Source organism: Cololabis saira, chromosome 8 (genome assembly GCF_033807715.1).
Source record: "Cololabis saira isolate AMF1-May2022 chromosome 8, fColSai1.1, whole genome shotgun sequence".
NCBI classification, from domain to species: domain Eukaryota; kingdom Metazoa; phylum Chordata; class Actinopteri; order Beloniformes; family Belonidae; genus Cololabis; species Cololabis saira.
Window position 1 is genome coordinate 21,279,873 of NC_084594.1, and position 15,460 is coordinate 21,295,332.

Below are 15,460 nucleotides of genomic sequence, written 5' to 3' on the forward strand. Positions count from 1 at the left end.
GGCACCGTCTGAACAGAGCCAGATCCGATATGGACACTTGCTAAAAACAGTGTGGACAGTCAGCCCTGAAAATCGGATATGAGAAGGAATCAGATATATATCAGATTTGCCTGCAGTCTGAACGCGGCCTGTGAGCCCAGGAGGATCCGTGGAAAGTGGACATGTCGGGCTGGAAGCGAGTGCGCGCATGGGACGGAGGGGGGCTTGGGCGTGGTTTAAAATTAAGGCATCTGATTGGTTCTTTCCCTTCCTGCCAAGCCTCTGGTCTTCTGACCAATCCGAGCCATTCGGTGCGCAAATAACTGATTGGTTAGAGTTTTTACAGGATTACAGCTTTCAGAGAGGATGGATTTTTTTCTTTCCTTTTTCTGAACACATTATTCACTGGCTACTCTCAGGATGGAAGGACCATTTCACCCAGTATAACAATAAATGTTTTTGAATACGATTGCAATTAATACCTTTAAGGGAACCAATTCATTTCAAATTACAGTCATGTAGAACTACAAGCAAAACATTTTGCATTTCAAACAGTGGAGTGAGGCTATGGAACAGTCTGAGGAGCTGAAACAATGTCCAACCATCTACAGGTTCAAAAGAAAATACAAAAAAAAGATTTTTGACAAATACAGGGAAGAAGAGAGGGATTCACGTACGTATTCATGTATAAAATGGTATATATAATAATTATTATATTGTTTTAGATAAGATGTATATATATATATATATATATATATATATATATATATATATATATATATATATATATATATATATATATATATATATATATATATATATATATATATATATATATATATATATATATATATATATATATAATGTTGTATATGTATATTATTTATAATTGCTCTGGTAATAACAGGTATAATTCTTTGTTTTTATTTTTATTTTCAAGCTAAATTGAACTAGAATCAAGGGGTAGGATAATACATCCATGGGTAGGACCCAATACGTTTTTTACTTCCTCGTACTCCTTTTCGGGCGTGAAAGTTTATTTCCCTTTGATTTTGTTTAATGACTGTTTATTTGTATTCTTTTTTGTTTTGTGTAATTGTTTTTTTGTTTTTTTATGCTTGAAATAAAGATTTCAATCAATCAATCCAGAATTATGAAAATAAATGTTGCCCTTGTGTTGTAGTACGGCTGTGGTTTCATTTTATAACCACTAGATGGAAGTGCTGTACTGACTCGTTCATCTAGTATGGACCGATGGTATGGACAATGTTGGGAAGTCTGCGCTATGCATTCTGGGACTTGAAGTCAACAAGGAGCTTGAGTACTTCCATTTGCAACCATGACGCCTGAATTAAAACTACATCTCCCATCACGGCTACGAAGATTTGAATGCCCTGCAGGGAGCTTCTTTTTTTTTTTTTTTTCAATCGATGATCTCAACTTAAGTTTCCTCTGTCAGCCTCATGAGGAGGCTCGGGAAAGTCGTCAAAAATGATAAAAGTATTGAGTATTAAGACTTTTTCGACGAAGTCCGCGGTGTATAAAATGAGGGGGAATTAAAGGCAATTCAAACCCTGAACGATGCGGGTAAAACGGAGCGGGCAGTGATTTTGTGGAGCCAGTGCTAGCTGACCAGGGCTGGGTCCCGTCACCGCCACAGAACAGGCGGCTCGCCAAGATGTCTACGGAGGAGCAGGAGTTTCCCGAGGCGGTGCTGGTGACAGAGGCCGGGCCGCAGTGGCTCCGGGTCGAGGTGGAGCGCCTGGCCCGGGAGCTCCGCGACACCACCCGGGAGAAGATCCAGGCGGCGGAGTACGGGCTGGCGGTGCTGGAGGAGAAGCAGCAGCTCAAGCTGCGGCTGGACGAGCTGGAGGCGGAATACGAGGCGGTGAGACACGAGCTGGACCAGCTCAAGGAGGTAAATATAAGACATCCATGAGGTAAACCCGGGCAAAGACACTTATATCTGACTCCTGGTGAAATACTTCTGTGCAGTGGCGTCAATTCAGTGGAAGCTAAGGTATGGCAAGGTTACGAGTCACAGAACTTAATTAGAGTATCAATCAACACGTCCAGCAAATATTCATCACAGAAGTTTATGTAGCTTATCTGTGTGGTCAAGAAAATTGGAACTTTTTCAAATGCAGTCTCGCTCACTGCAAAAACTCAAAATCTTACCAGGAATATTTGTCTTATTTCTAGTTAAAATGTCTCATTTTTAGTCAAAAAATGTCATTACACTTAAAACAAGAGTCATTACCAGAAAAATAACTTGTTATTTGACCATTTTCACCTGTTTCAAGTAAATTTTCACTTGAAATAAGTAGAAAAATCTGCCAGTGGGACAAGATTTATCTTATTACAAGCAAAACAATCTTGTTCCACTGGCAGATTTTTCTACTTATTTTAAGTGAAAATCTACTTGAAACGGGTGAAAATGGTTGTTTTTGAGTCTTGTCTTAAATGTAATGAGATTTTTTTTGACTAAAAATTAGACATTTTAACTAGAAATAAGACAAATATTCTTGTTAAGATGAGTTTTTGCAGTGTATAATAACTAGTGAAATCGATCATGTTCTGATTTGCATTTGTAGTTATTCAATATGTATTAAGAGAATAATCAATACAAAGAGACAGAGTAATTCCATAAATGTATTTGAAAAAACAAACATTTACATTTAACCCTTGAAGCCAAGGTGTGGCGGCTGCCATACCTTGGCATACCCAATTGACGCCCCTTCTTCTGTGGGCATCCCAAGATTGGGACAGGGACAATCATTGATGCACCACAGAAGTCACCTTTTAATGGTTCAATGGTCTAGCGAATTTATTAAGTTAGTTAATATTTTTTTCGGTCAATCACAAGCATACAAATCAACAAACAAGATAACAAACATCCACAGGTTTTCCCCTGGTCAACATTATTTTGACCGAAAAGGTCTGGGCTTGAAGCATAAAGCTTATCTTGCCCACCTTTTAACATAATAGAATATACAAAAAGAACAAATGAAGTATGATGAGGTTACACAAAATAATAATAATAATAATAATAATAATAATAGTAATAGTAATAATACTAGTAATAGTAATAATAATGATAGCTCTTGTTACAACCAAAAATGTAATAACGGCCAATAACGTAATAACTGCCAATAATGTAATAATTTTGGCCATTTCAAATGTAATAAAGCCAATAGTGTAATAATTTGCCAATAGTAATAGTAGTAATAAAACTTTTTAGTCAATAACGTAATAACTTTTTGCCGATAATGTAATAAGGCATTACATTATGAAAGGTTTTTTTCAATACCAGGCCAATAACGTAATAACCAGCCAATAATGTAATGCCTTATTACATTATCGGCAAAAAGTTATTACGTTATTGGCTCAAAAGTTTTATTACATTATTGGCACATTATTACACTATTGGCTTTATTACATTTGAAATGGCCAAAATTATTACATTATTGGCCGTTATTACGTTTTTGGTTGTAACAGCTCTGAAAACAGAAGTCAAGGCAAGGCAAATATATTTATATATCACAATTCAACACAAGGTAATTCAAAGTGCTTTACATTGACATTAAAAGCAGCAAGACATAATTAGACAGTAAATAACAAATAAGATTGAAAAAATTAAGAATAAGATGATAAGAAAAGAAGTAAAATAATAAAAAGCACAAGCTGTTAAAAATAAGGGCAGTAGAATACAGCAGGTTAGTTTAATTTAGGAGTACGCTTGGGTAAACAGTAATGTTTTTAGGCCTGATTTAAAGGATCTACAGTTGCAGCAGACCTCAGGTCTACAGGAAGTTTGTTCCACCGGTGAGGAGCAGAATAACTGAACGCTGCCTCACCTTGCTTGGTTCTGGTTCTTGTTCACAACAAACCAAATCCAGATGAACCTCAGGGGTCTGGGAGCTTCATAGGAACTAACAGATCAAGTATCAGAAAGTGAAAAGATGCTAAAGAAACCGATAAAACCAATTTAGGTTATCATTTCATCTCATGCATGTGTACATTCTTTTCTTTTTTTGCTTATTGTGCTTCTATATATGTGTCCATTACCGTTGCTCTGAATAATATCTTGTATGCTTTTATTGAGTTTGTTCATTTAAGGTCGTTGTCTAATGAGTTCCACAGTTTTACTCCTAAAACGGATATACATCTGCCCTTTGTATTCGTTCTTACTGCTGTTGTCTTAAACATTGCTGTTCCCCTGAGCTCATGTTTGCCCTCTCTTGGCTTGAACAGTTATTAATGGTTGTTTAAGTTGCAAACGTGTAAAAACAACCAGTAAAACATCATAGACATGATGTAAAACGTCAAGAATGAGTTCATGTGTACATGGGTGCTTTTATATCTTCCAAAAATAGCGTAAACAAACCATGGAGTTTCTGGATATGATATTAACATGCCTTTTCAGTGACGTTGAAATAACATTATCGCTTAGAATAGTCAGAAATGGGACAAAAAAAAATGGCTCAAATCATGAATTGCTCATATTTGTGAAGACTGAAGCCTTCTTATCAAATCAGACTACTTCTAACTTGGTTAATGGTTAATTATTTGTCGTTATTTTTGTTCAAGAAGTAAACATTTAAGTCATGTCTGTGGTTAAAAAGAAGAAATAAGATCAAGACATTTTCCGTTTTGTTCTGACAAAAGTAAATCATAAGATAAAAATCTCCTGATCATGAATCGTTTTCACTTCCTTCTTTCTTGTTTCGTCCTTGTTTTTTTTTCTTTCTTCTTCGATGGATCAAACCTCCCCCCTAAAATCAAGGCTTGTTTTAAAATCACCTTTCACATCCTCTCATCAGATTTTTGCAGATTAAAGTTATTTAATTATTTATTTTGTAATTATTTTTATTAGAAGGAGGTTTTGAGGTCTGGTGTTTAAGAAATGACAAAGGATAAAGAAGAGAGGAAAAAACTGTGGGTTTTAGCAAAACACATGACATCAAACATCCTGCTGAAATTTCAGCAGACGTTCTTTCCACAATGTTGCTGCCATGATGCTCTTTGCTCAACATCAGTCTCATTACAGGGATTTTACAGGAAGTCATTAATAATTTACAGGTGCTTCCTTATGTAAAAGATCATAAAAGCCCAGGTTTAATAACACTGGCTTTATTTAATAAAACATAATTTTTAATTCCTTCAATCAGGGGAACTAAGAGGAAATTACTTTAACCCTTTAATATCCTAACTTATAGCTAAATACGCCTGTATTTCAAGGCAGAAGTTGGGGATTTCCATTGTGTTCAGTGTAGTCACAGCTTTTTCCAACCAGTTTATCATCAGAGGAACTGCTTCTGAAGCGCTTCTATGTCTGCTTATTTTAGCAGTTGTGCTGTCTGGCCGCTCATTAATAAGTCAGTGTAATGGCTCTGTTTTTACTGTCTTTCAACTTAGCTGGTGCTTTCGGGTGTTCCCATTGAAGAGTGACTGTTAAATGTGTGGCTTTTCACTTTTAGGCACAAGCTTACAAATATGCACAGAGAACTAAAAGAAGTAATTCTCTAACATAGCTGAAAAGGCTACACACTGTTGGTACCAAACAATATGGATGCAATTATACTGGTGAAGTCTCATGATCGTGTAATTATTGGTTAATAAGGAACACAGTCCTTTCCATTAAGTGTTCATGTAGTGAACAACTTCTGCCCAGTCTTATTTTCGTAGTCACGTTACATTATTCTTAATGTTGAATGCACTTCAATCTCCGTGTGGTATCTTATGACTCCAGTTGCTCCTCCTGTCAAAAAAGACATCATGTATCTCTAGTGTCAGAAAGACTCTTGATCACTTCACATCATACCAGCTGCTTGGACAAGTATTCACTGGGGGGAAAGGGCTACAGCTTTGGCGTTCAGATCCTCCTGAGACAGTTGACGTTACATCACCAGTTTGGCTCAGAATCAGTGTCAACTGAGCACGCCGTGGCCTTTAAGCCAATTAGCTTGGGGATCTGATCAGCTTGCTACTCATTAACCAATTCCTTCCCTGATACAAAGCAATTATAGACTACCACTAATTTTAGTTTTTGGGGGAAATTCCTAAAAAGTGGTTGACAAATCAAATTTAGTTTGACTTTTAGGTAAGTTGCAAGTAATTGTATGCCGGACATTAGGGGTGGGTATTGGGAAGGACCTCACGATACGATACGCATCACGATACTTGAGCCACGATACGATACACATTGCAATATCCCGATTATGCGATATCCCGATTATTATATTCTACATAGTTCACCGAAAAAATTTAAAAATGCATTACACATCTTAAAATCCAAGTTGTATATATGTACATCAGATGATAGTGATGGATCTTAAAATCCGAGTTGCACGTTCATCAGATTATAGTGACAATTCATGGGACAAACTGAGTCAAAACAATGTTTTATTATAACTATACAAGCTAAAGTTACAACATATTTGTATATGTTTTTCATATTATTTACATCATATGAAATTAACATTAAATTGAGTATGAGGTTGCTTTAATTATGTGGCAAATGATAATAAACACAAGAAAGATGGTTACTAAAACCAAGGACAGGCACAGTGATTAGGCAGTATAGATATAAATCCATAAATAAATAAACCTCTGTCCATTATTTTTCATTTTTTAAGGACAGGCAATTGTCTTATATAAAAAATAAATTATAAAATGAAATAAAACGTGAAATAAAACCTGAGCTCAGTGCAGGGCCCTCCCAGGGTAGGTAGAGTGGCAGTGCCCAGGACTGTCACTTAGGTAGGAGCACTGGGTGATATAATGGGAAAAAGATCGGGGATAAAAAAAAAAAAAATCGATATTGAATCGGCTGGAAAAGTATCGCGATATATTGCCATATCGATATTTTTGCCCACCCCTACCGGACATTGGTTTTGTATCTGTTAGCAGAAAAGGACAAAGTCAGGAAAACTTTTGTATGCAATGAGACTGCTTGTGCAACAGTTTTTTACATGAATTTTACACCTGTATTTTCATGTTCAAATTATAATTTAAAAAACCGGCTAAATAGAATGAACTTGATAAAGTGCAGATCCTTTCATTTTGTTTCAGATTTAATTAGTAATCTTGCTTGTAAGAAAAGGAACTGGGGAATTGTATTTTGTTTTATTTATCCCATTTCTTGTTCTTTAATGTGTTGTCCTCTGCCTGTCTGTCATCAGGCTTTTGGCCAAGCTCACACTACCCACAGAAAGGTTGCGGCTGATGGCGAAAGCAGGGAAGAGTCGTTGATGCTCGAGTCTGCCAGTAAGGAGGCCTCCTACACGCAGAAGGTCCTGGAGTTGCAGAACGATCTCCGACAGGCCAAAGCGTCCCTCTCTAGCGCACAAGCGGAAAATGATCGCCTGTCATCCATTGCCCTTGAAATAAGAGAGGTAATACTATGAATTTCCTGACACTCAGGATGTTGTTTTATAGGCACAATTCCCTGTCAAACTCCACTTTTTTCTCCTAATGTTACAAATGGTCAACTGAAATTCTGAGATGTTTTTTTTTTAATCTGAAGAAAACAAATGTACATCTGTTTTGAATAGGTGTAGTATATATTTAGATATCCAAATGGAGTTAAGGTTTTTAAAACCATTTAGACTTGTGATGCTTAGTTAAGATTAGACCACTTATGTCAGTGTGGTTGTGAAAAGGTTTGTAGCAGGAAATGCGATGTAATTATGCAGAGACAGGCAGGATGCTCTTTATCTAAACTCTCTCTTATATATTGGTAAGAGGACCATGTCCTGCTTCTGTTATTTTCTGCCAAGGTCTTGCCCTTGTGGTATGTGAAACATGCTGATCCTTATTTTACTCTCGATGACTGGACCATTGCAGAGATGCAGTATGCACTGTGTGATTGCAAATAACACTTTGTCGACTTACAGTGGATATGGATTTAATTTAAGACTTCATTCTCATGCCACGTGCAAAAGCATACTGTTATTTTTCTGTTGTGTGCAGAATTCAGAGCTGGCAGAGCTGCAGCGCAGTCAGCTGCGAGATGACATCAGAGAGTATAAAGTTCGGGAGACTCGACTGCTGCAGGACTACAGTGAGCTGGAGGAGGAGAACATTTCTCTCCAGAAGCAGGTGTCTGTGCTGAAACAGGACCAGGTGAGACAAACAAGACCCAACACATTAGGTCAAGTTTACTTAAAGAGCAAAATACAGTTTCACATAAAAATTGATAAGGTACTTCCTAGTAAAATTAAATAAAAAAAAAAATCACTATAAGCATAGTAAAATAAAGAAAAACCCTGCATACAAAAACTCCTTTAACTAAAAGCTTGTTTGAATAAGAGTTTATTTTATTTTTAAAGGAATAAACATTATCGATACAGCATTAAAAACAGAAGCGCACTCCACAAATGGCATGCAACTGCTTGAAAAGAATGGCCTTGTGGATTTTAAATCGATGGCGAGACGACTAACAGCCTTTGGCTGAAAGACAAGCAGAGCTGCATCCATGCGCTGTATCCAAGATAGAGAAGCTCTCTATTAAATGACTAAATGAGAGAGTCGGCATCAGCACCAACACTGAACTGTGGTCAAATAGGACTGATAATCTTTCTGTTGAATTCTGGTTAGTAATGTGCATTTGATATAGGCTTTGGCAACGAAGAGAATAAACATTAAATAAATCTGCAGCTTCAGTCCAATCAATATTAACAATATGCAGGTTAGCATCGCCAGTGATGCAAACGCTAAAAATATCTGCAAAGTTAAGCCTGAATTATGGTTCTGCGTCAAACCAACGCAGAGCACACGCCGTCACCGTGACGCCGTCGTGAACCCTTCGGACTTCTCCGTCACTCCATTTCGTCGCGGTGCAGTACTCCCCGTGACCGCAAGTTAGCAATCTTTTCCTGAATGGTTTATCCGACTTTTTCCGGTCACAGTGAATCAAAGAGATAAGGACAACTATTGTGCACAAAACCAAAACAAAAAAAATCACACACACACGAAGAAAAGAGCACTGAAAATTCACGACTGCTTCAAACCGGAAACCGGAAATGCGTTGCTTCGAAGGGAACCAATCACAGCCCTCTCCGTCTGCGTGTGGTCTGCGTTGCCTCGACGCGTAGTTACAATTTTCGGGAGGTGCACGTCAGTGACGGCGTCAGTGATGGCGTGTGGTCAGCGTCGACGCATACCACACGCCGTAGGCACGGCGTCGTTTTGACGCAGAACCATAACTCAAGCTTTAGTCAAAAACAATCAGGCCAGATAAGGTCTTTGAAAGTGTTCAGCGTAATCATATAATGTTTAGTTTTTTCACCTTTATTATCCAGCTTAGCAGTATTATTCGAGCAGTGAGACAACTAGGCCGACAGCAGATCACAGTAAAAGCCATTCAAAACAGTAAAATTACTTACTGCAACTTTACTTTTGAAACCATCTCTTATAGGTGGAATTTGAAGTTCTAAAGCATGAGACCCGGCGTCTGGAGGAAGACTCCCAGTATCTGCACAGCCAGCTGGAAGAAGCCATGCGTTTGAGAGAAATCGCTGAGAAACAGCTGACCGAGGCTTTAGAGACCATAAAGACGGAGCGCGAGCAGAAGGCCTCGCTGCGCAAAGAGCTCTCCCACTACATGACCATCGGTGGCTCCGTGTACAGCAGCTCTTTCAATTTCTCTATTGATAACCCCAAACTCCACGAGGATCCCTCCACCATCACCGAACCTGACAACGATGATCTGATCAGAGGATTTGAGAATGGCTTGGTCAAGACGGCTGACGGCGATGACGACAACAGAACGGCAGCAAAAAATAGAGGAGAGACCTTCAAGCCAGCACCCAGCCTGGTGGACGACCTGCTGAGTGAGCTCAACATCTCAGAGATACAGAAACTCAAACAGCAGCTTTCACAGGTATGAGATGGTTGGGATGCACTTTTACTTACTTTCAATTGAAAGTGAATCTTTTCATTCAAATGAGATATTATTGTTCGTTAACAATAAATGCTCAGTAAATGACTGTTGGCTCAATCAGCCCAATCCCTAGCTAAAGTGGGTAACTATAAAGACTCAGTTTACAGTTTAATGAAACACCATCAAAGTGCCATGTACAACCCTCTTTTTCAGGCATGAGATTAACAACATATATGGTTTAGAAAACATCAATGCGGTGGCGTTCAGTTATTCACACACTTCCACATCCAGACATGCCTGTGAAAATGATTAGCAGAGGACAAGACGGCCTTTTATATACTTGTGTTCTGCTTATCCTCTTTTGATGTAACTGTTAGAACTTGGATATGAGCTTGTGTTGAGAGAAAAACATAAAGCTCTGATCTCTCAGATTACTGTTGTAGATTGTGACAGAGAGACACCAGAGTGTTCATTCACACATGATACCAATATATTCAGCTGCCAGCTCATTAACGAGAAGCTGTGGAGGTCTGAAAGGGGATAATTGTGGATGTTTTTTTCAGAGCCTCATCTTTTGATTACTACAGGATGATAACTTAATTCATAATTGGCATGAGGTGCATTTTCCTTATTGTTTTGCGTCAAATAGCTTTTCTGGAGTTATGGACATAGTTTTAATTTCAGCAGAACTATATGGCATGGCAGTGAAGTTATTTTTGATAAAGATGAGCATGGTGTTATCATGATAAATCTCTTAGGGTGGTCAATAAATTAAATGTTTCGTTTTTTTAGTTTTTGATAATCGTCAACTTGTTGAGGTAAAAAATATAGTTTCATTATTGTTGTTATTGTTTGAGTTTCTTCAGGGCTGTCCAACTAAAATGTACATCTTTTATTATTGTCCCAGGTTGAACGGGAAAAAGTGGCCTTGATGAGCTCCTTGCAAGAGAACCAGAAGCAGCTGGAACAGGCTTATGGCACAGTTTCCGAGCAAAAGGAAACTGTCAACAGGCTAACTGAAAATCTCAGCGCAATGAGGAAACTTCAAGCGAGTAAGGAGCGCCAGTCCGCTCTCGACACAGAGAAAGACAGAGACAGCCATGATGATGGAGACTATTACGAGCTGGACATCAATGGACCTGAGATCCTGCAGTGTAAATACACCGTGGCTCTGTCTGAAGCTGGTGAGTTGAGGCAGGAGCTGAAAATTGTGAGGGCTCAGTATGAAGAGTGTCGAACACAGTATGAAGATGAGCGAGCGCGGTTGGACAGCGACGTCCAGGACTTGAGGTCAAAGTTGTTGTCCTTGGAGAAGATCAGTCAAGCAGATAAATTTGAGATGTGTCGTCTGGAGAAGGAGCTTCGTCTGGCCAGTGAGGCTGCGGGAGAATCACTTGGCAGTTTGAATGTGGCTCAGGATGAACTTATAGCTTTCAGTGAAGAGCTGGCCAATCTGTATAACCACGTGTGCATGTGCAACAATGAGACCCCAAACCGTGTCATGCTCGACTACTACAAAGACGGCAAGGCCATGGTCAGAAAGGTACAAGAGGGGAAGGACCAGTCAGTACTTCTCACCAGTGGGTTGATCAGTGAGACCGAAACGGGAAAGTCAGATTCCAGCACCCCAGCGGTTGCTGCAGCACCAGAGCACCGCCCAGAGCCCATGAACATTTACAACCTCGTGGCTATAATCAGGGACCAGATTCGTCACCTGCAGCAGGCCGTAGACCGCACAACAGAGCTGTCGCGCCAGAGACTTGCTAATCTTGAGCTGAGCACGGTGGCGGACAAAGACAAAGAAGCCTGCATGGAAGAGATTCTCAAACTGAAATCTCTGCTCAGCACCAAAAGGGAACAAATTGCCACTCTTAGAGCCGTACTCAAGGCCAACAAACAGGTCAGAAGACTCTGAATTTATTCTGTGTGTGTGTGTGTGTGTGTGTGTGTGTGTGTGTGTGTGTGTGTGTGTGTGTGTGTGTGTGTGTGTGTGTGTGTGTGTGTGTGTGTGTGTGTGTGTGTGTCTATTCTTGTCGTGTGAGAGGAAGGAAGTGCATTGTTTCATCATAAAGGGATGCTCTACACTCACTAAAGATATGCACAGAGTTCACAATTTACAGAAATGCTGGAAATGAATGATATGTTGTCCCACCTAGACGGCGGAGGTCGCCCTGACTAACCTGAAGAGTAAGTACGAAAGTGAGAAGGGCATGGTGACTGAGACGATAATGAAACTCCGCAATGAGCTCAAGGCTCTGAAAGAGGATGCAGCCACATTCTCCTCGCTTAGAGCCATGTTTGCAACAAGGTAAGATGGATTTTTTTATGTACCAGTGTTTCCGCTGGGTTTTAAAAAGTATTAAAAAGTGATAAATGAAAATTGCCAAATTTAAGGCCATTAAAAGTGTTAAATTCACTGTCAGAGGTATTATTTTTTTTTAAATTGGTATTATTTTTTACCTTTTACATTTAATCAGTCTATTTTATTGTCATTCACAAAGTGAAATAAATGTGAAACATCTGGTCAACATCAATGAGTCTATAAATCTGTTCTGTATAGTGTTCTATAGGTCAAAATCTGTATTAATGTTAAAAGGTCCGTGATTAACACTTAATGTTGTGACCGTTTTTTAAAAAAATCTGAAGGTAGTGAAAAAGGTATTAAATTGGTATTAAATTTAACATAATGATTGCTGTATAAACCCTGTGTATGCAAAACTCATTTTCAGTTTATTCTAAAAACATAAAATAATAATCTTATGGCATCCTTGTCATGATGTGGTCAACATGTCTTGAGTCTTTGCAACATCCTAAGATAAATTAATTCAAAGCTTTTTATTAGTTCAGTGCAGTTATTTGGTTTAACTTTGTTTATGAGAAAGACACAAAGCATTGTGGGAACAGTCTGATGTAACACTGACTCAGATAGCAGGGCCCTCATCCTCCCATCTGGAAAATGCTGTCTGGGGAACAGAGGCAATGTAATGAGATTGAGGCAAATTGCTCCATCTGCTGGCAAAAATGTTCACCTTTGGCTTCTCCCTTTTCCCGCCTTGGGCTCTTTTCTCCACCTCCTCAATGTTTTTATCAGATGTGACGAGTATGTGACCCAGCTGGATGACATGCAGAGGCAGTTGTCTGCTGCCGAGGATGAGAAGAAGACCCTGAATTCTTTGTTGCGCATGGCCATCCAGCAGAAGCTGGCTCTAACTCAGCGCCTGGAAGATTTGGAGTTCGACCATGAGCAGGCGCGCCGCAGCAGTGCCACGGCAGTGGGAGGCAAGGCCAAAACAAAGGGCAAAGGAGCCTCTTCAAACCATCATGTAAGTCAGGACTGCACCAATGATGGAACTCTAAAGCTTTCTTCATGGTTTTACATCCACTCATGCAAACCAATTCCATCCATCCATAAAACATTTGTTTAATTGATCCAGGGAAGGCACATATTTCTCATAAGTCATAATTGTGTCTACATCACTTTCAAATGATCCTTTTTTAGGTACAAGTGGGCATAATTTAACAGAAGGCAACTGAAATATTCCCACTTTTTTTGCAGATGTGCATGTGATCTTACTTGCATTTCTAAAATAAATAAAAATATTTTTACTTTCATAAACACCTATGCGTTAAATTGAGGTTGAACTTTTGCCTATGGATAAAAATTGGTGTTCAAAATGGTACAAACATAGCTGCTTTAAGACGTCAAAGTGCCAAGAGATCAATGAATCTGCAGCAGAAGTTGTTGTATCTTGCTATGTAATATTTCTCCTGTAACATTCAGGGCACAGCATCTTCTTGTTTGTCTTATTAAAGCCTGAATGTATCTGTGAGGTATGCTGTTTAGAAAAAGCTGTCAGGTGTCCATGCAGTTGTAGTTTGCATGATTTTAATAATTCTTTTCTGCTGGTTTCATGAAGTGAACCTACACTTGTCCACAGAAAACACCTCTATGGGTGAAACAGGGTTTGATGCATTTCATCTTTCCATAGAGTCATTCAGAAAATGTTAGGATCTTATACACGTACAAATCTCATTTTCATATCCTTTCTACAATGAAAACCACTTCTTGAGATCTTCCAGAGGTTCCCCTTCGGAGAGCAGGGATCACAGGCAGCGAACCACTGCGTTGTCGTTTTAGTGACCCATTTGTAAAGCCAGCGTGCAGTGCACCAACAAACTTTGGTTTCTGCTGCTTGCTCCCTGCTTTTCTTTGATGTTTTTTTCCTTTTTTCCATAATTCATCCTACATTCTTCCCATATTATTAATAAACTTTAATGTTGCTAATTTAATTGAAACAATGCTGATTTTTTCTTTCTTTCTCCTCTCTTGTATTTTCATTTGCAGTGAACCTTACAAGTGTCCTTAAGGAAGTCCATCAGCGTGTGTGTGTGTGACAGTTAAGTCACCCACACTCCATGTTTCATCATATTGATCATGATCTAAATCACTTTACTTCAAAGACAATAGCACAGCCTGCAGTATTTGCCAAGAGCCTTGTTTAAGAGTGCCAAAACAAATATGCAACAGTCTAACAAATAGAGCAAAAAGAACTCGACGCTTCAGCTGTCCTTTGGTCTTCCAGCAACATGCATCACTGTGTCAACGCAACGAGACGAAGAATAAAGATCATGGATTTGCTGACTTTTGTTTGTTTTTACTTATTTGCTCCTGTTTGGTTCCTAATTTTCATCTGTAGTTATGCTTGGCTCAATTATTATTCAGTGTTTTTTTGTTGTTTTTTTTTTTTGAATGAATGAATGAGCATGCTTATGTGCCACTTTCTTGGTCAAATGTTCCAGTTGTATCAATATAGTTTATTTTTTGCCAGTAAAGTTGGAGGTTACATTGCTGTTACACTTAAAAAAAAAAAAAAAAGACGATTTTTTTGTTTCTCTGTGTCTGTAGCTCTTTTGCCTCTGATTTAAAACGGCTTCTTTTGGCAGACGAAGAAAACAAAGAATATCTCCAGTAAATTAAATGTAAAAGAAGTAATATAATGTATGATATCAGTCACTGATCCTGTAGATGTGGAGCTTCAGATTCAGGGTGTTGACTAAAACGTTGGTGCTGTCTAGAATTGGAAGAGCTGTTACAAACTCACGTAAGCTTGTTATGACTGAAGATGAATATTGCAATGCAAACTTATTTAAAGATTTATAAGTTAATGCCTGATGTTAATAGTATTCATAAACTTTATTCTTAAAGGAGTTTTATGGAATTTTTTTAATGCAACATTTTTTTTAACCTTGAAGTCCTGAAGTTATATTTCTGCAGTGCCAATGTGTGTATTGTTTATGTAAGTGCAATTTAAAACAGTAAAGTAAAACTGAAGTATTGTCAGTGCGATGTGAAAACCTTTTACTTGTTGCTCACGGTCTTGGTCTGAATAATTTGACATGTTTTTACTAGCATATGTATTTATTTGTTTCTGTCCTGGCATGCAGATTCATCGTTAGCAGTTTGAATTATCTGCCTGATCACAATTTACTGCAGACTGAACTATGGTTAAAAACACTAGCAGCATTCATATCTGTTGTCATCGGTAAATAAATGCATCTAACTTTCACAATTCTGATGTCTTTGGTCTTTTTCAT

General features: G+C 38.5%; 1 protein-coding gene across 1 annotated transcript; it reads left to right on the forward strand.

Annotated features, from left to right (window-relative positions):
• Positions 1-1,419: 1,419 nt before the first annotated feature.
• LOC133448544 (protein bicaudal D homolog 2-like) lies at positions 1,420-15,435 on the forward strand. Its single transcript, XM_061727169.1, has 8 exons — positions 1,420-1,897; positions 7,164-7,376; positions 7,954-8,106; positions 9,401-9,865; positions 10,773-11,765; positions 12,022-12,173; positions 12,957-13,188; positions 14,211-15,435. Exons 1-8 carry the CDS (start codon positions 1,658-1,660, stop codon positions 14,211-14,213), a joined length of 2,451 nt encoding a protein of 816 aa, XP_061583153.1. The 5' UTR covers positions 1,420-1,657; the 3' UTR covers positions 14,214-15,435.
• Positions 15,436-15,460: the final 25 nt, after the last annotated feature.

Coding starts and splice junctions, on each gene's coding strand:
- LOC133448544 (XM_061727169.1), top strand. CDS start 1,658: ATGTCTACGGAGGAGCAGGAGTTTCCCGAGGCGGTGCTGGTGACAGAG. Junction 1,898..7,163: donor AGCTGGACCAGCTCAAGGAG/GTAAATATAAGA, acceptor GTCTGTCATCAG/GCTTTTGGCCAAGCTCACAC. Junction 12,174..12,956: donor AGAGCCATGTTTGCAACAAG/GTAAGATGGATT, acceptor TGTTTTTATCAG/ATGTGACGAGTATGTGACCC.